This window comes from Nerophis lumbriciformis, linkage group LG04 (assembly GCF_033978685.3).
Source record: "Nerophis lumbriciformis linkage group LG04, RoL_Nlum_v2.1, whole genome shotgun sequence".
NCBI lineage: Eukaryota > Metazoa > Chordata > Actinopteri > Syngnathiformes > Syngnathidae > Nerophis > Nerophis lumbriciformis.
Window position 1 is genome coordinate 67,771,936 of NC_084551.2, and position 25,565 is coordinate 67,797,500.

General features: G+C 44.9%; 2 protein-coding genes across 5 annotated transcripts in view; one reads left to right on the forward strand and one right to left on the reverse strand.

The window, feature by feature from the left end:
• Window positions 1-25,565, reverse strand: part of inpp5b (inositol polyphosphate-5-phosphatase B) — a 64,166-nt gene that overhangs the window by 20,947 nt on the left and 17,654 nt on the right. For 3 of the 4 annotated variants that reach the window (XM_072913109.1, XM_061958793.2, XM_072913110.1), the window contains 9 exons: window positions 16,996-17,089; window positions 13,863-14,033; window positions 11,972-12,073; window positions 11,661-11,775; window positions 6,521-6,637; window positions 6,231-6,418; window positions 3,324-3,435; window positions 948-1,057; window positions 742-877 (listed from right to left, as the gene is read on the reverse strand). In XM_072913109.1, the coding sequence (XP_072769210.1) occupies window positions 742-877; window positions 948-1,057; window positions 3,324-3,435; window positions 6,231-6,418; window positions 6,521-6,637; window positions 11,661-11,775; window positions 11,972-12,073; window positions 13,863-14,033; window positions 16,996-17,089 (1,145 nt within the window). Of the gene's footprint in view, window positions 1-741; window positions 878-947; window positions 1,058-3,323; window positions 3,436-6,230; window positions 6,419-6,520; window positions 6,638-11,660; window positions 11,776-11,971; window positions 12,074-13,862; window positions 14,034-16,995; window positions 17,090-24,150; window positions 24,290-25,565 lie in introns of those variants that run through there. The other variant, XM_072913111.1, reaches the window with a different exon arrangement.
• The window catches only part of LOC140678735 (uncharacterized), a 468,885-nt gene continuing 462,205 nt past the window's right edge, over window positions 18,886-25,565 (forward strand). The window contains exon 1 of the mRNA XM_072912937.1: window positions 18,886-18,912. The gene's annotated coding sequence lies outside the window, so the exon portion shown is untranslated. The remainder of the gene's footprint in view (window positions 18,913-25,565) is intronic.

Below are 25,565 nucleotides of genomic sequence, written 5' to 3' on the forward strand. Positions count from 1 at the left end.
GTTACAGTTATATGCTTATACCGTAAAATCTATTCTTTTTTACGGTGTACAATTTGATGGATAATTTGCTTTGAAATCATAAGTCAAATAGACATTGAAGTATTTTTGTATTTTTTATTTTAACAAGAAAAAATGTTTGGAAAGTATAATAATATATTATTTGTTGCAATATTGGATAATAATAAGGCATAAAAGGTATGCAATTACATGCAGTACATGTATTTTTTCCTGTCAAAATGGAAAGAACTAATACATTGAGTATTGACGCATATTTTCGCAGGCCACATAAAATGACGTGGCGGGCCAGATCCGGCCCCCGAGCCCCGAGTTTGACACTACTGGTTTAGAGGATCAAAAATACCGTATCTTTCAGACTATAAGTCGCAGTTTTTTTTTCATAGTTTGGCCGGGCTCCAGTGCGACTTATATATGTTTTTTCCCTTTTTTATTATGCATTTTCGGCAGGTGCGACTTATACTCCGGTGCGACTTATACTCCGAAAAATACGGTAAGTATTTTATGGATTTTTGTGTGTCTTTTAGTAGTGATTATTCACGATTCGCAGCAAATTTTGGAACGTAACTTCTGCAAAAAGCGGGGATCTAAATGATGTTATGTCCCTGTGTGAAAGTGCAAACAGTTGCAGCCGAGTCCCACTGCGTAAAAAGCCTCCATATTTTCCATGATGGCTTTGGTGTATGTATTTTGCCTGATTTCTTCTGTGTGAAAGACACTCCTTACCCCAATGACAAGCATGGAGCTGACAGGTTTGTGGTCACTGGTCTTGAGAGTCATGTGACTCTGGTAATGCTGCTGCTTGATCTCTTTTCCTCGCCACAGAATACGATCACACCATGCAGGAACGCGGCATTTTTCACTAAATGTGCAAGAAGCAAGATTTTGACTCAAGAACTTGGTAAAAAATCTTTCCTCTGTGATGACATTACCTTGTATCCCACGTGTCGGAGCCGGTGTCATATTTATAGGTGGGCTGGAAGGCGATATCTCCCTCCACGAAGCCAACGAACACTGCCTCTTGGTCGATCTGCCTCTTGAGCTGCAGGACGAATGCCGCCGGTAAATGTGTCAGTTGCTTACAGGGTAAGGAATTTTGACATTTCCAAATTCCATACTAATTCCCAGATGTCTAAGTAAAAAAACGAACATACCATTTGAGTAAATAGACATGTATCATGTGAATACATTATGGAATTAATTGTGTTTTCATTATTCTGAATACGGCGCCATGGTTAAATTGAATCCGCCACACCTTTTCACACGGACAATAATAAAAGTAATATATTGTATGAATAAGCACACCTGTGAAGAGAAAACCATTTCAGGTCTACCTCTTGGAGCTCATCGAGAGAATGCCAAGAGTGTGCAAAGCAGTAATCAGAGCAAAGGGTGGCTATTTTGAAGAAACTAGAATATAAAACATGTTTTCAGTTATTTCACCTTTTTTTGTTAAATACATAACTCCCGGTAAGGTCTATTCAGGTGTACTGGAGAGGAGGCTACGCCGGATAGTCGAACCTCGGATTCAGGAGGAACAGTGTGGTTTTCGTCCTGGTCGTGGAACTGTGGACCAGCTCTATACTCTCGGCAGGGTCCTTGAGGGTGCATGGGAGTTTGCCCAACCAGTCTACATGTGCTTTGTGGACTTGGAGAAGGCATTCGACCGTGTCCCTCGGGAGGTCCTGTGGGGAGTGCTCAGAGAGTATGGGGTATTGGACTGTCTGATTGTGGCAGTCCGCTCCCTGTATGATCAGTGTCAGAGCTTGGTCTGCATTGCTGGCAGTAAGTCGGACACGTTTCCAGTGAGGGTTGGACTCCGCCAAGGCTGCCCTTTGTCACCCATTCTGTTCAGAACTTTTATGGACAGAATTTCTAGGCGCAGTCAAGGCGTTGAGGGGATCTGGTTTGGTGGCTGCAGGATTAGGTCTCTGCTTTTTGCAGATGATGTGGTCCTGATGGCTTCATCTGGCCAGGATCTTCAGCTCTCACTGGATCGGTTCGCAGCTGAGTGTGAAGCGACTGGGATGAGAATCAGCACCTCCAAGTCCGAGTCCATGGTTCTCTCCCGGAAAAGGGTGGAGTGCCATCTCCGGGTTGGGGAGGAGATCTTGCCCCAAGTGGAGGAGTTCAAGTACCTTGGAGTCTTGTTCACGAGTGAGGGAAGAGTGGATCGTGAGATCGACAGGCGGATCGGTGCGGCGTCTTCAGTAATGCGGACGCTGTATCGATCCGTTGTGGTGAAGAAGGAGCTGAGCCGGAAGGCAAAGCTCTCAATTTACCGGTCGATCTACGTTCCCATCCTCACCTATGGTCATGAGCTTTGGGTTATGACCGAAAGGACAAGATCACGGGTACAAGCGGCCGAAATGTGTTTCCTCCGCCGGGTGGCGGGGCTCTCCCTTAGAGATAGGGTGAGAAGCTCTGCCATCCGGGAGGAGCTCAAAGTAAAGCCGCTGCTCCTCCACATGGAGAGGAGCCAGATGAGGTGGTTCGGGCATCTGGTCAGGATGCCACCCGAACGCCTCCCTAGGGAGGTGTTTAGGGCACGTCCGACCGGTAGGAGGCCGCGGGGAAGACCCAGGACACATTGGGAAGACTATGTCTCCCGGCTGGCCTGGGAACGCCTCGGGGTCCCACAGGAAGAGCTGGACGAAGTGGCTGGGGAGAGGGAAGTCTGGGCTTCCCTGCTTAGGCTGCTGCCCCCGCGACCCGACCTCGGATAAGCGGAAGAAGACGGATGGATGGACATAACTCCACATGTGTTCATTCATACTTTTGATGCCATCGGCCCAGGCCTACACTACAGGTATAGTACCATTACCATAAACGTCCAACAATACATCGTATATGGCTGATTTAGTACGACAAAAAAATAGTAAGAACTTGAAGTGCTAATAATGAACATTAAAAAAAACATCTAATATTGTTTACACTCAGATTAACCATCTTCGAAGCCAACTCTGGGATGCTGAGGACTCTGCGACTTTCCGAATATGGGCATTCCAGTTAAAATTTCCCGCTAGGAATTCGGAAATTCAAATGGAACGCACAATTAGTTTCCACTCATCATAGGCACACAGCTCAAAAGAGCCGTGTTCGATCTAGTCTTGATAACTATGGCTCTAGCAAGCACCTTAAAAACCAAATCAATCAATTTCTTTACTCAATTATTGATAATGTTATCTTTTAGAAAACTGAATAGTGGTGACAGTCTTGGAAACATGAATATTTACGCTTTTCCATACTTGTGTAGGAACCCTGCTTACAGCCCCATAACAATGTAAACATAGTAGTGATGAAATTACCTGATCGTAAGTGTGCAGCATCTCAAAGTCCTTCTTGCTGATAAGATCCTTTACATTGTTGACATCGAGCTCACTGATCCTGTAATTGAGGTCTCCGATCCATAAAACCACACTGAAAAGGAAGGGTAAAAAGATGCATTTTCAGTGAAATGACAAAACAATACATTTGCTTTCAGGAAGGGTTACTTAATATTTCCCCATTTCCTGCAGCTTTTATTTACTGTGGACTAGAGATGCGCGGATAGGCAATTATTTCATCCGCAACCGCATCACAAAAGTCGTCAACCATCCGCATCCACCCGAACTAACATTTAATCAAAACCGCATCCGCCCGCACCCGCCCGTTGTTATATATCTAATATAGACGATGCAAAGCATTAGTGAGGTTATAAAGCTTTTGCCTGTTAAAGAAAGGAGACTGATCCAATGCAGCACAGACATTCAATGCGTGCCACGCTGTCACGGCCCAGACGCACACCAGTGCGCAATCATCTGGGAGCCGTGCTGAGCGCACCTCTAAGCGCGTGGAGGTGCGATGTCCCTCGCACCCGCGGCGGCTCCACCCGGGCTCGCGCCCGAGGCTTCAGCGCGCACCGCGGCGGCCATCCTACTCGTCGCGGCCTAGCCCTCGTGGCTCTCGCTGCCGGCGACGGCCGAGTATGGGCCCGATGCTCCAGCGCCATCCATTTTCAGGGCTAGTTGATTCGGCAGGTGGGTTGTTACACACTCCTTAGCGGGTTCCGACTTCCATGGCCACCGTCCTGCTGTCTATATCAACCAACACCTTTTCTGGGGTCTGATGAGCGTCGGCATCGGGCGCCTTAACCCGGCGTTCGGTTCATCCCGCAGCGCCAGTTCTACTTACCAAAAGTGGCCCACTCGGCTCACCAGGGTGAGCCCCACCCCTTTCGTGAGCGCACTGCGCGCGGAGTGACCCCTGTTACGCGCCCCCGGCAACGAGGGTGGCGGGCAGGTAAGCTGCTTACCTGCTGCGCGTGACGCCGGCCGCGGCGAAGGCGGACGAGGCGGGGTGTCGGTGCGGTGGGCGCGGTGGTGACCCTGGACGTGCGTCGGGCCCTTCTCGCGGATCACCTCAGCTACGGCTCCCGGTGGGGCCCTCTCGGGGGAAGGGGCCTCGGTCCCGGACCCCAGCGAGGCGTGTCCATCTCTTTTCTTTTTCTTCTTCTGTTGTGGCATATGCAGCAGGTGCCTGCTCGTTTTTCGTACGTGGGTAACAACATTTAACTATGTATATATATTTCCCAATTGGTTTAACTGCCTCCTCTCCAGTACACCTGAATAGACCTTACCGGGAAGGCTGAGGAGTGTGATCCCACGATAGTTAGAACACACCCTCCGGTTCCCCTTCTTAAAGAGAGGAACCACCACCCCGGATAGTCGAACCTCGGATTCAGGAGGAACAGTGTGGTTTTCGTCCTGGTCGTGGAACTGTGGACCAGCTCTATACTCTCGGCAGGGTCCTTGAGGGTGCATGGGAGTTTGCCCAACCAGTCTACATGTGTTTTGTGGACTTGGAGAAGGCATTCGACCGTGTCCCTCGGGAAGTCCTGTGGGGAGTGCTCAGGGAGTATGGGGTATCGGACTGTCTGATTGTGGCAGTCCGCTCCCTGTATGATCAGTGCCAGAGCTTGGTCCGCATTGCCGGTAGTAAGTCGGACACGTTTCCAGTGAGGGTTGGACTCCGCCAAGGCTGCCCTTTGTCACCGATTCTGTTCATAACTTTTATGGACAGAATTTCTAGGCGCAGTCAAGGCGTTGAGGGGATCCGGTTTGGTGGCTGCAGGATTAGGTCTCTGCTTTTTGCAGATGATGTGGTCCTGATGGCTTCATCTGGCCAGGATCTTCAGCTCTCGCTGGATCGGTTCGCAGCCGAGTGTGAAGCGACTGGGATGAGAATCAGCACCTCCAAGTCCGAGTCCATGGTTCTCGCCCGGAAAAGGGTGGAGTGCCATCTCCGGGTTGGGGAGGAGATCTTGCCCCAAGTGGAGGAGTTCAAGTACCTCGGAGTCTTGTTCACGAGTGAGGGAAGAGTGGATCGTGAGATCGACAGGCGGATCGGTGCGGCGTCTTCAGTAATGCGGACGCTGTATCGATCCGTTGTGGTGAAGAAGGAGCTGAGCCGGAAGGCAAAGCTCTCAATTTACCGGTCGATCTACGTTCCCATCCTCACCTATGGTCATGAGCTTTGGGTTATTACCGAAAGGACAAGATCACGGGTACAAGCGGCTGAAATGAGTTTCCTCCGCCGGGTGGCAGGGCTCTCCCTTAGAGATAGGGTGAGAAGCTCTGTCATCCGGGAGGAGCTCAAAGTAAAGCCGCTGCTCCTCCACATCGAGAGGAGCCAGATGAGGTGGTTCGGGCATCTGGTCAGGATGCCACCCGAACGCCTCCCTAGGGAGGTGTTTAGGGCACGTCCGACCGGTAGGAGGCCGCGGGGAACACCCAGGACACGTTGGGAAGACTATGTCTCCCGGCTGGCCTGGGAACGCCTCGGGGTCCCACAGGAAGAGCTGGACGAAGTGGCTGGGGAGAGGGAAGTCTGGGCTTCCCTGCTTAGGCTGCTGCCCCTGCGACCCGACCTCGGATAAGCGGAAGAAGATGGATGGATGGATGGATGGTTTAACTGCCACCCGCCTGAATCTATTTAAAATCTTTTTCTTTTTTTTTATTTCAACCGCCCGACCCGCGGATAAAATCTAATTTTTTTTTTATTTCAACCGTCCGACCCGCGGATAATCCGCGGTTGTGTCCGCAAACCGCGCATCTCTACTGTGGACGCAGCATTTACATGCAATTAATAATAACATGGCAGAAGAGCAGAATTCACTATTTGGGGAAGCTACGGTGTTTTAAGCCGTATGTTGTAGTTATAAAGTAGCTCCATACTCATGCTTCATGATGTTTAACGGGGTCTGAGTAGGATCAGCTTGTCGAAACAGAAGCCGGCTGCAAATGTCCTTGTAGTCCTGATTGCGCCTCTCGTACTCTTCGACGTGCGCCGCCAGGTGAGAGTTGATCACGCAGATGTCCGAGTTGTGGAAACGGAAGCGGATTGCCACTGCACCTTTATTTCCCTATCAAACCGTGGTTGATAGACAGAAGGCAGAGAGAGAGGATAACAGATCGGATTATTCTGGGGAAACTGCAAAATGGAGAGCAGTTGGAGCCGTCCTTACCATCCGCCCCATGATGCCGGTTCCCACCGACTCGGCCTCCACGTCCGAGATGAACTGAGCATGCTCCTTTTTCACGTAGAAGAGCAGCATGATGCCCACCAGGCGCACCAACTTCACCTGTAGAAAAGAACATGCAAAAACATTACGTACATATTTGACAGACACAATTAGTTGGAAAGCTACGGTAGATCCTCAGAACGATATAAACCAGGCCTGGGCAATTATTTTGCCTCGGGGGGCCACATTTAGAGAAAAAATGTGTCTATTTTTAGGAACACTAATACAAAACCTCACAATAATGACTGATTGAATGCTAGAAACGTTACGACAGACCGCCTTAAAAAACGGAATGGAATTTGAATTTTTTTTCTGAATGAGACACCCAGAATGTACATGAAAATAAAGAATGTGGTATTTACAATTAAGGCTGAAACGACGCGTCGACGTAGTCGACGTCATCGGTTACGTAAATACGTCGACGCCGTTTTTGTGCGTCGGCGCGTCGCATATTTACGTCACTCTACTTTACTGTCATGGCGGAGCGCAAAGCAGACGATGCGAGCGAGGGGAAAAAAGCACGCCAAAAGTCGTCAAAAGTGTGGGAGTATTTCAATAAACGGCCTAATAATGTTGTTGTATGCACACTGTGTCGAGCGGAAATGGCCTATCATAGCAGCACAACGGCTATGAACGAACATTTGAAAAGAAAACCCCCGACAGCGTTCTTGCCATCACCATCAACAAGTCAATCGTCCGCGTGCGTATACGTTGTCATTATTACACAAAAACATGAATGTGTCATTTGTATCTGCGTTGTAAATTCATAAACTAAAGCACCGTTTCGCTCTGAGAGGCGCGTTTGGCGTGCCTGTTCAGTGTTTACAAAGACGCGCTCCTCTTTAACGCTGTGGAGAGGCGGCGGCGGCGAGTGAGCGGCGAGGCGGGGCGCGCCGGGAGCGACGCCGCAATCGTGCCCAGGTGCGCGATCCGCGCAGTTGGAAGAGAAAAGACTTTGTGTAAAATTAAAAGATTGTAAACCTGGCAAAGCCGTCTGGCGTTCAGTCTGTCGGTCTTGAAAGAACCCCACGGCACAAGACGTGTCACAAACGCTAACGTTAATTAGTTGTGCAAATACCTTTTACAACATTAACAGTTACATATACTATGTACAAACCAACAATTAACTTTCACTTTAATCATACTATCATTGTTGTGTTATTAAGCAAAATAAGCAATACTTTTACTTTTGTTGAAATGTTTACACTGTACACTTTTTTGTATTGGATGTTTAGCTTTATTTTTGCACATTTTAGCAAATAAGCAATACTTTTACTTTTGTTGAAATGTTTACACTTGTTACAGAATATTTCCGTTTTGCACTTTTTTGTATTGGATGTTTATCTTTATTTTTGCACATTTTAAAGCAAAATAAGCAATACTTTTACTTTTGAAATGCTTATACTATTCCAGAATATTAAGATTTGCACTGGATGTTTACTTTTATATTTGCACATTAAAAAGCAAATAAGCTACTTTTAATTTTGTTAAATGTTAAAAGTTTTAAATGTTTACATTGTTACAGAATATTTTGTCATGTTGTTGTCAATGCTGACTGAGTGGCCATACTTTTTTTTTTGTAAATAAAAGCCATGCCTTTTGAAAAAACTGGCCTACATTTATTTTTTCCTCTTCATTTTAAATTAAAAAAAAATCGGTAAAAGGAAAAATAATCTATAGATTAATCGAAAAAAATAATCTATAGATTAACCGATTAATCGAAAAAATAATCTATAGATTAATCGATAGAAAAATAATCGTTAGCTGCAGCCCTATTTACAATATTAACTATGAACGATAAAACACTGAATATTGACAACATATGAACGTCACAACCCCCCGCGATCGACATATTTTACAATCAAGCGAAACGGAACAAAAATGCAACAAACATTGCAAAATATGAACGCGAAGGGTAAAAAAAAAAACCCACCTACAATCTGATATATCACTAAGCTTTAGGACTTTGTTGTAAAAATCTCCTTCCGCGTCTGTCCCTGACACCCACATTTCAGGCTGGCCGGTCTGGAAGCACTCTGTGGAAACGCTCTCCACCCACACTGCTCGGTGCCTCGTCCAAGCTGCTGTGACTTAGATTACCATTGTAACTAATTAGATTACCATAGTAACTTGTATATCATGCAAAAGCGCAGATTCCAACCATTGAAATACTTTGTATATCTGCTCAGTGGCCTTGTGGTTAGAGTGTCCGCCCTGAGATCGTCAGGTTGTGAGTAGAGATGTCCGATAATGGCTTTTTTCCCCGATATCCGATATTGTCCAACTCTTAATCACCGATTCCGATATCAACCGATACCGATATATACAGTCGTGGAATTAACACATTATTATGCCTAATTTTGTTGTGATGCCCCACTGGATGCATTAAACAAGGTTTTCCAAAATAAATCAACTCAAAATATGGAAGAAAATGCCAACATGGCACTGCCATAATTATTATTGAAGTCACAAAGTGCATTTTTTTTTTTTTAACATGCCTCAAAACAGCAGCTTGGAATTTGGGACATGCTCTCCCTGAGAGACCATGAGGAGGTTGAGGTGGGCGTGGTTGAGGTGTGGGGTGGGGGACGTAGGGGGTAGCGGGGTGTGTATATTGTAGTGTCCCGGAAGAGTTAGTGCTGCAAGGGGTTCTGGGTATTTGTTCTGTTGTGTTTATGTTGTGTTACGATGCGGATGTTCTCCCGAAAAGTGTTTGTCATTCTTGTTTGGTGTGGGTTCACAGTGTGGCGCATATTTGTAACAGTGTTAAAGTTGTTTATACGGCCACCCTCAGTGTGACCTGTATGGCTGTTGACCAAGTATGCTTGGCATTCACTTGTGTGTGTGAAAAGCCGTAGATATTATGTGATTGGGCCGGCACGCAAAGGCAGTGCCTTTAAGGTTTATTGGCGCTGACGGAGATAGATATTTACATATATCCATATTTAAGAGTTATTTCTTTCTATAGTCATGTTTTCTCTTTGTGCTCTTTCTATTTTTTTCTCCATCTCATGACCGATGGTACACTTTGAATTACCTTGGGCTTGGAATGTGGGAAGTACTCCTTTTTCTTAACTTATCCTGTCTCTTCTCAGAGTAGAACAATTGACTTGTGTATTACTTCTGGAGGGTGGGGGCGAGGGACATATTGAGGACCACAGCACTTCGGTAATGTTTTCAGATCAACTTGGCTACGCAATTGAATGTGTTGTCCTAGGCTGGTCTCCATCTTCAAAGCTTTGAAAATAAATGACAAAATACCTATTCTGTTCTGGTGATAATTTAAACTCAGCTTATGTGTCATCAAAAGAATTTGGGATTGACCAGTAACTTAAATTCCCTTGAAAGAACATCTGTTCCAAACCCAACAACGCTCTGTACTTCTCCCTACGTCCGTGTACCAATCCATCCCATCCATCCATCTTCTTCTGCTTATCCGAGGTCGGGTCGCGGGGGCAGCAGCCTAAGCAGGGAAGCCCAGACTTCCCTCTCCCCAGCCACTTCGTCCAGCTCCTCCCGGGGGATCCCGAGGCGTTCCCAGGCCAGCCGGGAGACATAGTCTTCCCAACGTGTCCTGGGTCTTCCCCGTGGCCTCCTACCGGTCGGACGTGCCCTAAACACCTCCCGAGGGAGGCGATCGGGTGGCATCCTGACCAGATGCCCGAACCACCTCATCTGGCTCCTCTCGATGTGGAGGAGCAGCGGCTTTACTTTGAGCTCCCCCCGGATGACAGAGCTTCTCACCCTATCTCTAAGGGAGAGCCCTGCCACCCGGCGGAGGAAACTCATTTGGGCCGCTTGTACCCGTGATCTTGTCCTTTCGGTCATAACCCAAAGCTCATGACCATAGGTGAGGATGGGAACGTAGATCGACCGGTAAATTGAGAGCTTTGCCTTCCGGCTCAGCTCCTTCTTCACCACAACGGATCGATACAGCGTCCGCATTACTGAAGATGCCGCACCGATCCGCCTGTCGATCTCACGATCCACTCTTCCCTCACTCGTGAACAAGACTCCGAGGTACTTGAACTCCTCCACTTGGGGCAGGGTCTCCTCCCCAACCCGAAGATGGCATTCCACCCTTTTCCGGGCGAGAACCATGGACTCGGACTTGGAGGTGCTGATTCTCATCCCAGTCGCTTCACACTCGGCTGCGAACCGATCCAGCGAGAGCTGAAGATCCTGGCCAGATGAAGCCATCAGGACCACATCATCTGCAAAAAGCAGAGACCTAATCCTGCAGCCACCAAACCAGATCCCCATAACACCTTGACTGCGCCTAGAAATTCTGTCCATAAAAGTTATGAACAGAATCGGTGTCCTAATCCGTACAGCGGCATTTTAAAAAGTCATACATTTTACTTTTTGAAACCGATACCGATAATTTACGATATTACATTTTAAAGCATTTATCGGCCGATAATATCGGCAGTCCGATATTATCGGACATCTCTACTTAATAGTTCAAGACTTACGGTCATTTGAAAAAAATCACTGCACATCATAATGGCAGCTACAGTTTCATTCTTAAAGATCTAAAAAAAATTATTTGGGAATGTCCGGCGGTCCAGATTGAAAAGTTTAACGAGCCATAATTTTCCCAGGTCTGATCTAAACCCTCAAACAAGACAGTAATTAAAAAACAGTCACTGTCATTTGGTGCAGATCCAGATTTGTTTGTCTTTTCATGGCTCAACACTAGCGGGCAGTAACTAGAAAGCATTAGCGTTGTTTGGCCATGTGAGAAATTGGCATCCTACTGAGGGCCAGTTTTACTTGTGTCTCTCTTTATTCCCAGCAGAATTTGCACAAGAACATGCTGCTACATGGTGATTAGGAAAAGCAGTTAATTTACTTGGACGCAGTGTAAATATGTCACGTGACATTATTTGTTTATGTTTGACTGAAGCCTAATACAGGAAGCAGAAGCTGGTAATCCTGACTCGCAGCCACCAAAAAAGGGAAACATAAAAGAAAAATTAAGCAAGACAATTAAATGATTAGAACATAAAGTACTGCTCAGTAACATTCACGCATCTATGAAATTTAGATTAAAGCAAAAAAAAAAGAGGGTGTTTCTTACTAAGGCATACTTGGCATCTGGATGCAAGGCTTCAGACACTGCCTTTGTCCACTCCAGCTCTTTGGGAGTGTCGTTGAAGAAGAAAGCCTCTTTGCTGAGGTCGAGCTCCTGAAAGCTAGCACAAAAAAAGTGGCCGCTTACTCAGAGTTCTTTCCACAGGACTTTTATATTCCTCCACCGCCGCCAACTGAAACGTAGGCAGGATCAACGGGTGCTTTATCTTAAAAGCTGATCCGTGTTCACCTTTGAGCGGTACGAGCCCAGCTGTGGGATGTGTGTTGATGTGGGTGTAGCTGAAGCTAGTGCCTTACCCCACACAGTACATGTCAGGAGGGTCGAGGGTGCAACTCAGCCACGGATGGAGGCTTTCTTTGGGTGCCTGCCCGTTCACGTTGTACGTGCCCAGGAAAAAGCTGGAAGAAAAGAGAGCGCGTTACAACTACGTACACAGATTTGCCAAAAGGGGGCAGTATGTGAGAAAACACTCTTCACTGTTTGTACAGTTCAATAATAAACAGAGGTGGGTAGAGTAGCCAGAAATTGTACTCAAGTAAGAGTACTGTTACTTTAGAGATTTATTACTCAAGTAAAAGTAAGGAGTAGTCACCCAAATATTTACTTGAGTAAAAGTAAAAAGTATGTTGTGAAAAAACTACTCAAGTACTGAGTAACTGATGAGTAACATACACACACATATCATATATATATACATATATATATACACACACACATTTATATATATACACATATATATATACAGTATATAATTTATATTTATTTATTTTGCCGTTTTTGTTTACATGTTAAAGGTGTTTTAATGAACATACATGCATGTTTAACACATATAGATTCCTTTCTTTCATGAAGACAAGAATATAAGTTGGTGTATTACCTGATTCTGATGACTTGCATTGATTGTAATCAGACAGTAGTGATGATAGCGTCCCCGTTTTCAAATGGAGGAGAAAAAAAGTTCCTCCTTTCTGTCTAATACCACATGAAAGTGGTTGGTTTTTGGCATGTTATTTGTCCAGCGTCCATATTCGTTTTTATACACTTTACAAGAAATACATTGGCGGCAAACTCCGTAGCTTGCTAGCTTGTTTGCGCTGGCTTTCGGAGACTCTTGTTTTGAAAGCGCAAGCGCGATGGAGCGGCACTTCTATTGTGAAGACAGGAACTGTGCAGTCAGTCTTTAGGCTTTTGACGGGATGTACGGTTGAAATAAAAAGGTCTTTTTTCCTTCACACTTTTGATTGATTGATTGAAACTTTTATTAGTAGAATCCACAGTACAGTACATATTCCGTACAATTGACCACTAAATGGTAACACCCCAATAAGTTTTTCAACTTGTTTAAGTCAGGTCATGTGACCGCCTGGCTCTGTTTGATTGGTCCAACGTCACCAGTGACTGCATCTGATTGGTGGAACGGAGTGAACGTCACCAGTGACTGTATTTGTTGAAACGCAGGCACTATGAAGGTCTGTCTGACAGACCAAAACAAACAAAGCGTGCATTAACAGATCGATAAAAATTAGTAGCGAGTAGCGAGCTGAATGTAGATAAAAGTAGCGGAGTAAAAGTAGCGTTTCTTCTCTATAAATATACTCAAGTAAAAGTAAAAGTATGTTGCATTAAAACTACTCTTAGAAGTACAATTCATCCCAAAAGTTACTCAAGTAGATGTAACGGAGTAAATGTAGCGCGTTACTACCCACCTCTGATAATAAACGAGACACGCTACAAGTAGAGAGGAGTCAATGCTAACACCTCCAGGCTGCTGCTATACACACAAATGTAAACCCCCCCCAGTACATTTTACAGTAAAATGTTGTAAATGTAAAGTTTTTACTGTAAAATCGACAGTCTTCTTAAAACAATTGATATAATTAATAATGAAATCCAGAATTGATTAACGTGGACACCGACTTAAACAAGTTGAAAAACTTATTCGGGTGTTACCATTCAGTGGTCAATCATGCGGAATATGTACTGTACTGTGCAATCTACTAATAAAAGTTTCAATTAATCAATTAAAGGTAAATTCATACATTATTTGCTGTTACAAGCGGCCCTCTGATGGCAACCTCACTGAAAACGAGTTTGACATCCCTGACTTAATGACTTTTAATATTTTTTTAATGACCCGCAGAAACCCTGTAACATCATTGTGTATTAATGTCAAATCATTACACCTACCTGAAATGCTCTCGGTAAATGTACAGTTCCTCATTCTTCAGCAGCTCACACCTGATGAGGTTGTCTCGCAGTCCAAACTGTGGCATGGCTAAAATGTGTGCTTTGTTGGAGGGCGTGTGGCTGGAGGAGCGCACCAGGTCATCCCGGTCCTCGCGGCTGGAGATGCCCTGGCTAATGGCGAGGGAAGAGAGGCAAAGTGAGATGGAGGACTCTGCTCGACCCTTCTGACATGCCAGTTTGCGTCCTGCTACATTCTGACATAACACAGCACTCGTCTCGGAATGACGCGACGTCATAAGAGACAGGCTAACTGCCCAAATGCAGACGGCAGCCAGAGCTGGTATGCAGTCAAGCTCTATTTCTGTGTTGTCAATATGGAGCAGAGAGAAAAAGGGGGGAGGAGTGTAATATGGCCACTAATATGCTGTAACTTAACTCCATCTTTGAAGATCAGCTCTAGTATGGCAGCAGTGGAATGCGGAGCTTAGTGATGCAGCTCAAAACGTAGAAATGTACTACAAACAAGGCCTGGGAATTTCTTCCTTGATGATACAATGCTAACTTTGCAAGGAACCTCACACCATTCACTTTTTACCAGTGTGTGTTAGTATTATATTCCAGTGTTTCCCAACCTTTATTGAGCCGAGGCACATCATTTAAATTGGATGCAATACCTTTTTTATGTTGCATGAAAGAGAACAGTTGGACACAAAGGGTTAGTTATGTACTTTGTACCACCTCGTGGAAGAGCATTTGACTCCCTGCCCGTGGCGTTGCGTCACTGGATGAACAAAACTAAGTGATTGGTAGTAGATAAGGTTGTAACAATTCATCCATCGATTTATATTCCTAAGATTTAAGTACATTGGGGGCGGTACCTCTGGATTGGCAGATCACGGGGTGGTGGTTCCTCTCTTTAAGAAGGGGAACCGGAGGGTGTGTTCCAACTATCGTGGGATCACACTCCTCAGCCTTCCCGGTAAGGTCTATTCAGGTGTACTGGAGAGGAGGCTACGCCGGATAGTCGAACCTCGGATTCAGGAGGAACAGTGTGGTTTTCGTCCTGGTCGTGGAACTGTGGACCAGCTCTATACTCTCGGCAGGGTCCTTGAGGGTGCATGGGAGTTTGCCCAACCAGTCTACATGTGCTTTGTGGACTTGGAGAAGGCATTCGACCGTGTCCCTCGGGAAGTCCTGTGGGGAGTGCTCAGAGAGTATGGGGTATCGGACTGTCTGATTTTGGCGGTCCGCTCCCTGTATGATCAGTGTCAGAGCTTGGTCCGCATTGCCGGTAGTAAGTCGGACACGTTTCCAGTGAGGGTTGGACTCCGCCAAGGCTGCCCTTTGTCACCGATTCTGTTCATAACTTTTATGGACAGAATTTCTAGGCGCAGTCAAGGCGTTGAGGGGATCTGGTTTGGTGGCTGCAGGATTAGGTCTCTGCTTTTTGCAGATGATGTGGTCCTGATGGCTTCATCTGGCCAGGATCTCCAGCTCTCGCTGGATCGGTTCGCAGCCGAGTGTGAAGCGACTGGGATGAGAATCAGCACCTCCAAGTCCGAGTCCATGGTTCTCGCCCGGAAAAGGGTGGAATGCCATCTTCGGGTTGGGGAGGAGACCCTGCCCCAAGTGGAGGAGTTCAAGTACCTCGGAGTCTTGGTCACGAGTGAGGGAAGAGTGGATCGTGAGATCGACAGGCGGATCGGTGCGGCATCTTCAGTAATGCGGACGCCGTATCGATCCGTTGTGGTGAAGAAGGAGCTGAGCCGGAAGGCAAAGCTCTCAATTTACCGGTCGATCTACGTTCCCATCCTCACCTATGGTCATGAGCTTTGGGTTATGACCGAAAGGACAAGATCACGGGTACAAGCGGCCGAAATGAGTTTCCTCCGCCGGGTGGCGGGGCTCTCCCTTAGAGATAGGGTGAGAAGCTCTGTCATCCGGGGGGAGCTCAAAGTAAAGCCGCTGCTCCTCCACATCGAGAGGAGCCAGATGAGGTGGTTCGGGCATCTGGTCAGGATGCCACCCGATCGCCTCCCTCGGGAGGTGTTTAGGGCACGTCCGACCGGTAGGAGGCCGCGAGGAAGACCCAGGACACGTTGGGAAGACTATGTCTCCTGGCTGGCCTGGGAACGCCTCGGGGTCCCACAGGAAGAGCTGGACGAAGTGGCTGGGGAGAGGGAAGTCTGGGCTTCCCTGCTTAGGCTGCTGCCCCCGTGACCCGACCTCGGATAAGCGGAAGAAGATGGATGGATGGCAGAGATGAGGCGATATTACCCATACTGTGCTAAAGGTGGGTTAATGTAAACAGATCAAACGTTTTTTTCCTACGATAATAATAATATAGTAAAACAATCACTTACTGTACAATGTCTGCTCTCACTGGGATTCATTATTCGCACATAGGGTTAAAAAAAGACAAAAACAAAAAGGTGCTGTGTCTTTCTCACCATCTCCAAGTCTAATTTGAAAGTCAAAGTTTACCAACTACTCGGTTTTTGGCCACATCCTTCTACTACCCAGGTGAGAGGCATGATTTGTATTCGAGAATTAAATTTCACCAGCTCAGAAGCAATGCAGCAACAGCAGCAGTTCACCGGCTCAATATATCAATACAGCAGGATAAGCTGGTTAGCTCTCTGCGATCAATGCGCCGCTAAAATTAGTTTGTCTGTGTTATCGCTTATAATAACAATATTGCAAATAATTGGTCAGTATTTAGGTCCCAAGATGTAAATGGAGTACCGTTGGCGGTTTCTGGATGTTTTTTAAAGGCTTTAAGGGCGGAATAGTGTACTCTCATTAGCTGCATTGTTAGCCACTTTGCTGTATTTTACAAACTTAGAATGCAGAAAAAAAAAAAAAAACATGTTCCTGTCCAATAGAGATTGTGAATGAAAAAAAAAGTGCAGGTCCCCTTTAAGCGCCACAAGGGACTGCAGTTACCTGGGAAACATTGCATAGTCTTTGCATATCCACACACAGTTTTAACCTTAGATTGGCAAATAGCAAATTTGCATCCTATTTAGTGAGTCTCAGTAGCAAAACACTCCAATAGTCTTTCATTAGAATGCCTTTGGTATGAAGTTGGTTCTGTAAAACGGAATAATCCAATTACTTAGGAACACTTTACCTCTCAGGGTCGTAATGTGCTCGAGTGATGTGCGTCCCACTGTTGGAACTTTTTTGCCCTTCCAAGCTTCCCTTTTTCTTGTCTGACAATTTATCTGTTGGCAAAAAGCAGAAGGGGGGAATTAATAATGAACCAAAAATTATTTCTTTCTTTCTTTAGTTTATTTGGAACATGAACACACTTACATCATAATACATCACACAATTTCATATCATTTCATTTTACATCATGCCCGAAAAGGAGTAGGAAGAAGCAAAGCTTATTTAATCCTACCCCTTTCCCACTTCAGAGCGTTTACAAATATATAGAATCATTTACTGACCTTTTTATATAATAAAATAACATCTATGAATTAGTATACAACAGTTTTGTAATACAGGTAAAAGCCAGTAAATTAGAATATTTTGAAAAACTTGATTTATTTCAGTAATTGCATTCAAAAGGTGTAACTTGTACATTATATTTATTCATTGCACACAGACTGATGCATTCAAATGTTTATTTCATTTAATTTTGATGATTTGAAGTGGCAACAAATGAAAATCCAAAATTCCGTGTGTCACAAAATTAGAATATTACTTAAGGCTAATACAAAAAAGGGATTTTTAGAAATGTTGGCCAACTGAAAAGTATGAAAATGAAAAATATGAGCATGTACAATACTCAATACTTGGTTGGAGCTCCTTTTGCCTCAATTACTGCGTTAATGCGGCGTGGCATGGAGTCGATGAGTTTCTGGCACTGCTCAGGTGTTATGAGAGCCCAGGTTGCTCTGATAGTGGCCTTCAACTCTTCTGTGTTTTTGGGTCTGGCATTCTGCATCTTCCTTTTCACAATACCCCACAGATTTTCTATGGGGCTAAGGTCAGGGGAGTTGGCGGGCCAATTTAGAACAGAAATACCATGGTCCGTAAACCAGGCACGGGTAGATTTTGCGCTGTGTGCAGGCGCCAAGTCCTGTTGGAACTTGAAATCTCCATCTCCATAGAGCAGGTCAGCAGCAGGAAGCATGAAGTGCTCTAAAACTTGCTGGTAGACGGCTGCGTTGACCATGGATCTCAGGAAACAGAGTGGACCGACACCAGCAGATGACATGGCACCCCAAACCATCACTGATGGTGGAAACTTTACACTAGACTTCAGGCAACGTGGATCCTGTGCCTCTCCTGTCTTCCTCCAGACTCTGGGACCTCGATTTCCAAAGGAAATGCAAAATTTGCTTTCGTCAGAAAACATGACTTTGGACCACTCAGCAGCAGTCCAGCTGGTGTCGGAGCTCCAACCAAGTATTGAGTATTGTACATGCTCATATTTTTCATTTTCATACTTTTCAGTTGGCCAACATTTCTAAAAATCCCTTTTTTGTATTAGCCTTACACAATATTCTAATTTTGTGACACACGGAATTTTGGATTTTCATTTGTTGCCACTTCAAATCATCAAAATTAAATGAAATAAACATTTGAATGCATCAGTCTGTGTGCAATGAATAAATATAATGTACAAGTTACACCTTTTGAATGCAATTACTGAAATAAATCAAGTTTTTCAAAATATTCTAATTTACTGGCTTTTACCTGTATGTAATTAATTAATTCAGTCATTATTAACATACTGAGATGAAGAATATCTTATTTTCAATAAGGTTGAAAGTATTTCTCATAATTCTTCTTCTTTGTACTCTGTAAGCACTATTATTTTGAACAACCTCTTAAACTGGATCATATCAGTACAATTTTTAACTTCTTTACTTAATCCATTCCATAATTTAATTCCAGATACTGATATGCTAAAAGTTCTAAGTGTTGTACGTGCATATAAATATTTTACATTATTTTTTCCTCTAAGGTTATATTTCTCCTCTTTAGTTGAGAAGAATTGTTGTACATTCTTTGGTAGCAGGTTATAGTTTGCTTTGTACATCATTTTAGCTGTTTGCAATTTTACCAAATCACCAAACTTTAATATTTTTGACTTAATAAATAAAGGGTTTGTGTGTTCTCTATATCCAACATTATGTATTATTCTAACTGATCTTTTTTGTAACACGGTTAGCGAATGTAGCGCACATTTGTAGTTATTTCCCCATATTTCTGCACAATAACTCAGATATGGTAACACTAGCGAGCAGTAGAGAATATGTAGTGATTTTTGGCCCAGGACATATTTTGCTTTATTCATTATTGAAATGTTTTTTGCCACCTTATGTTGTATGTTTTGTATATGAGATTTCCAGTTCATTTGATCATCTATTAATACTCCCAAAAATCTAGTTTCTTTTACCCTTTCTATGTCTACTCCGTCTATTTGTAATTGTGTATGATGCTCTTTTCTACTATTACCAAATAGCATTTTTTAGTTTTACTGAGATTCAAAGATAGTCTGTTTTTGTCAAACCATCTTTTTAATTTGTTCATTTCTTCTGTTATTACCGTATTTTCCGCACTATTAGCCGCACCTAAAAACCACAAATTTACTCAAAAGCTGACAGTGCGGCTTTTAACCCGGTGCGCTTTATATATGGATAAATATTAAGATTCATTTTCATAAAGTTTCGGTCTCGCAACTTCGGTAAACAGCCGCCATCTTTTTTCCCGGTAGAACAGGAAGCGCTTCTTCTTCTACGCAAGCAACCGCCAAGGTAAGCACCCGCCCCCATAGAACAGGAAGCGCTTCTTCTTCTACTGTAAGCAACCACCCGCCCGCGTAGAAGAAGAAAAAGAGCGCGGATATTACCGTACGTTTCATTTCCTTTGTGTGTTTACATCTGTAAAGACCACAAAATGGCTCCTACTAATCGACAGGGATCCGGTTCATGAAAAGACGCAATCTCTCCATCCGCACACGGATTACCATTTCACAGCAACTGATATTCCTGTGAACCGCACTGTGGATACAACGGGAGCACGTACGGTGAATATTCGCACCACAGGGAATGAGAAGTCATCCTTCACTGTGGTTCTAGCTTGCCATGCTAATGGCCAGAAACTTCCACCCATGGTGATATTCAAAAGGAAGACCTTGCCAAAAGAGACCTTTCCAGCCGGCATCATCATAAAAGCTAACTCGAAGGGATGGATGAAGAAAAGATGAGCGAGTGGTTAAGGTAAGTTTAAGTTTACGCGAAGAGGCCGGGTGGCTTTTTTCACGCAGCTCTGTCCATGTTGATATACGTATGTTTGTGATTGCACATTTGCGTACATTTTGGGAGTGAACAGAGTTGTTAGAACGCTGGTTTTTAATATATTATTAAAGTTTGACTGACCTATCTGACTGTTTTTTTGACATTCCTTTAGCGCAGTTAGATGCGGCTTACAACACCGGGCGGCTTATAGGTGGACAAAGTTTTGAAATATGCCGTTCATTGAAGGCGCGGCTTTTAACCCAGGGCGCCTTATGGTGCGGAAAATACGGTATTTGTATTATCTTCTGTGTGCTCTCTTCTGAACAGAAAGCAGTTGTGTCGTCCCTGACAAGATTAAGTACACCTGCACGATCTAACGAGGCGCAAGTCCCACGTTTAAGAGTTACACCACTGAATAAACCACAATAATTAACATGCAGTCGCAGCTACTGCATTTATCTTTCTGTGCATGTTCACCTAATGTAGTGTCCAGAGAGCGCTTTGAGTTAGAGTCTCAGCATCCTAAATAGGTTGAAACTAATGGGTGAGACAGCATTGCCTCTGTCTCCTGCAACTTGGCAGGACAACACAGCTGGCTGGGCTGCTCGTGCAAAGCAAAGCCACGCTCTTTTGGCCAGGAAATGAACTCTACACCAGCGTTTCAGGCGCGCCGGACTAAAACCAGACAAAAACAGACCTCCCCGCTGCATTTTCTAGTCAAGTCAAGTCAAGTCAGCGCTGTAAAAGGTGAAAGTAAGCAGCATTGGACCTGTTTGGCGTGGAACAGGAAGGGGACAAGAGGAGTGCCCTCGTTGGGTCGAGATAACTGACGGAAAACTGTGAAATGCCATTGAAGCAGTGCGCTTGGAAAGGAAATAAGAATGGGCGGTCAAGGATGAAATGAATGACTGTAAAAAGAATAATACTGTACAATGGAAATGATTCATCAGTAGGAGTCAAACATTGTGCTACTATGCACTGAGGGATAATAAAACATGTATTTCCTCAATTACTTAATAGGGATGTTTATTCACCTACTTGTAAAGAGTAAAAGGCATTTATTAGGGCTTGTTTTTGTTTTAAAAGGAGACCTTTGTTTTTACAAAAGAGATTTGATATAATTATTATTTTATATTACATACTAAACCGAACATACATTTTCAAAAAAAAATTCTTCAGTTCAGAACTTCTTTAAACGACACTGTGGACTCGGTTCGCAGCCGAGTGTGAAGCGACTGGGATGAGAATCAGCACCTCCAAGTCCGAGTCCATGGTTCTCGCCCGGAAAAGGGTGGAGTGCCATCTCCGGGTTGGGGAGGAGATCTTGCCCCAAGTGGAGGAGTTCAAGTACCTGGGAGTCTTGTTCACGAGTGAGGGAAGAGTGGATCATGAGATCGACAGGCGGATCGGTGCGGCGTCTTCAGTAATACGGACGCTGTATCGATCCGTTGTGGTGAAGAAGGAGCTGAGCCGGAAGGCAAAGCTCTCAATTTACCGGTCGATCTACGTTCCCATCCTCACCTACGGTCATGAGCTTTGGGTTCTGACCGAAAGGACAAGATCACGGGTACAAGCGGCCGAAATGAGTTTCCTCCGCCGGGTGGCAGGGCTCTCCCTTAGAGATAGGGTGAGAAGCTCTGTCATCCGGGGGGAGCTCAAAGTAAAGCTGCTGCTCCTCCACATGGAGAGGAGCCAGATGAGGTGGTTCGGTCATCTGGTCAGGATGCCACCCTAACGCCTCCCTAGGGAGGTGTTTAGGGCACGTCCGACCAGTAGGAGGCCGCGGGGAAGACCCAGGACACATTGGGAAGACTATGTCTCCCGGCTGGCCTGGGAACGCCTCGGGGTCCCACAGGAAGAGCTGGACGAAGTGGCTGGGGAGAGGGAAGTCTGGGCTTCCCTGCTTAGGCTGCTGCCCCCGCGACCCGACCTCGGATAAGCGGAAGAAGATGGATGGATGGATGGATAACGTACACTTATTCAGCCTGTTGTTCACTATTCTTTATTTATTTTAAATTGCCTTTCAAATGTCTATACTTGGTGTTGGCTTTTATCAAATACATTACCCCCAAAAATGCTACTTATACTCCAGTGCGACGTATATGTTTTTTTCCTTCTTTATTGTGCATTTTCGGCCGGTGCGACGTATACTCCGGAGCGACTTATAGTCCGAAAAATACGGTATTGGTTTGCAAAAAATATTTTTGGGACCAATTAGGTCAGGGGTCAGCAACCTTTACCAGTCAAAGAGCCATTTTGACCAGTTTCGCAAATTATAGAAAACAATGGGAACCGCAACATTTTTTTGAAATTTTAAATGAAATAACACTGCATACACATTTTTTTTTTGCTTTGTGCTATGTTTAAACCAGGGGTCTCAGACACGCTGCCCACACCTTTATATGGAATTAGAAAGCTGGTGCGGCACGCAGGTTTTAAATGAATGGCACTCGCCAGCGTCATGCGTGCCGTGATGATACAGCATGGAACACCCACTACAACCTCCGTGCCTGATCGGTCACACGTTGTGTTGTGTTTCCGCTTGCTCATGTAGGTCACAGCAAGGCATACTTGGTCAACAACCACACAGGCTACACTGACGGTGGCGGTATAAAAAAAACTATAACACTCTTACTAATAATGCGCCACACTGTGAACCCACACCAAACAAGAATGACAAACACATTTCGGGAGAACATCTGCACCGTAACACAACATAAACACAACAGAACAAATACCCAGAATCCCATGCAGCCCTAACTCTTCCGGGATACATTATACACCCCCGCTACCAAACCCCGCCCACTTCAACGACGCACAGAGGGGGGTTGATGTGTGAGGGAGCAGGGTTGGGGTGGGGGCGGGGTTTGGTGGTAGCAGGGGTGTATAATGTAGCCCAGAAGAGTCAGGGCTGCATGGGATTCTGGGTGTTTGTTCTGTTGTGTTTATGTTGTGTTAAGGTGCAGATGTTCTCCCGAAATGTGTTTGTCATTCTTGTTTGGTTTTGGTTCAAAGTGTGGCGCATTATTAGTAAGAGTGTTAAAGTTGTTTTATATGGTCACCGTCAGTGTAACCTGTGTGGCTGTTGACCAAGTATGCCTTGCTGTCACTTACGTGTGCAAGCAGAAGATGTATAATGTATAAAAAGTGTTGGGCTGGCACGCTGTTAATACAGATTGTAGAGAGCATCAAATGTTGTACCATCATGGCACGCCCTTTTTATAGCTGTAAGGGTGAAAATCGGTGAATATCAATCCCGGGAGTTTTCTGCGAGAGGCTTAGAAATCCGGAAGTCTCACGGGAAAATTGGGGGTTCAGCAAGTAAGCTGCTGAGCCGCATCAGCGTGATCAAAGAGCCGCATGCGGCTCCGGAGCCGCGGGTTGCCGACCCCTGAATTAGGTGAAGTTGCACAGTGGTTGAAAAATACTGGTTTAATGGGGGAATTGATCTGCAAATTGACAGATAATATGCCTCTTTATTAGACACTGTCGTCATCTCTTACATCAGTCCTTCTGGGGTTTTTTAAACACAGATGCACAAAGTTCAATATTACACAACCGACTCTATTCTTTATCAATACAACAATGAGCCATAAACACGCCGATGAATGAGCGTGTCCTAGTTCCTGGCAGCAGCGGGGATTAAACACGGCAAATTAACGGAAAATGGCGCAAAATGAATAAAAAAAACCACGCATTTAAGACTGAAATGGTGTCTCAATGAATGAAATAGTGTTGACATAACCGCACTGTATTACCACAACACGCCTGCTAGCATCACAACACCAGCGACCGCGTAGCATCTTTGTAACATTGTAATAGTCGTTGAAGATTTTTTTGCTGATATTTCAGTACATTAGTGTGAGATTTATCACATTTTATACGACTTCCTGCCCAAAATGACGGCTAGCTTTCGACCCACTTCCTTTAGCTCGGTGGCTAGCCAGTTAGCCACATTAGCTGTCATTCGCGGGAACACCCTCAGTGAAAATAAGAATAAAAAAAATAAAAAAAACATAACTTTCTCATACCGGAGTCTCTCATCGCCGTTGACATGTCCCCGCCCTGTTGCCACGCATTCTGTGGAGGAAGAAGCGGAGTCCGCAGGACCATGGAGCTGCCGACTGAGACCTGCCCAGGCTTAACGTCCCCCGGGTGGGAGGAGTTGTGTCGACACTCCACTTGCTCGACAAAGACACTTCCACTTTTTTGCAACATGCCATTAAAAAAAACCCCACTTGTGCGTGTTTACACTTGGAGACACGCACAGACAGAAAAAAATACTATTATAACGATATACAGGTAAAAGCCAGTAAATTAGAATATTTTGAAAAACTTGATTTATTTCAGTAATTGCATTCAAAAGGTGTAACTTGTACATTATATTTATTCATTGCACACAGACTGATGCATTCAAATGTTTATTTCATTTCATTTTGATGATTTGAAGTGGCAACAAATGAAAATCCAAAATTCCGTGTGTCACAAAATTAGAATATTACTTAAGGCTAATACAAAAAAGGGATTTTTAGAAATGTTGGCCAACTGAAAAGTATGAAAATGAAAAATATGAGCATGTACAATACTCAATACTTGGTTGGAGCTCCTTTTGCCTCAATTACTGCGTTAATGCGGCGTGGCATGGAGTCGATGAGTTTCTGGCACTGCTCAGGTGTTATGAGAGCCCAGGTTGCTCTGATAGTGGCCTTCAACTCTTCTGCATTTTTGGGTCTGGCATTCTGCATCTTCCTTTTCACAATACCCCACAGATTTTCTATGGGGCTAAGGTCAGGGGAGTTGGCGGGCCAATTTAGAACAGAAATACCATGGTCCGTAAACCAGGCACGGGTAGATTTTGCGCTGTGTGCAGGCGCCAAGTCCTGTTGGAACTTGAAATCTCCATCTCCATAGAGCAGGTCAGCAGCAGGAAGCATGAAGTGCTCTAAAACTTGCTGGTAGACGGCTGCGTTGACCCTGGATCTCAGGAAACAGAGTGGACCGACACCAGCAGATGACATGGCACCCCAAACCATCACCCAACCATGAAAATTTTGCATTTCCTTTGGAAATCGAGGTCCCAGAGTCTGGAGGAAGACAGGAGAGGCACAGGATCCACGTTGCCTGAAGTCTAGTGTAAAGTTTCCACCATCAGTGATGGTTTGGGGTGCCATGTCATCTGCTGGTGTCGGTCCACTCTGTTTCCTGAGATCCAGGGTCAACGCAGCCGTCTACCAGCAAGTTTTAGAGCACTTCATGCTTCCTGCTGCTGACCTGCTCTATGGAGATGGAGATTTCAAGTTCCAACAGGACTTGGCGCCTGCACACAGCGCAAAATCTACCCGTGCCTGTTTTACAGACCATGGTATTTCTGTTCTAAATTGGCCCGCCAACTCCCCTGACCTTAGCCCCATAGAAACTCTGTGGGGTATTGTGAAAAGGAAGATGC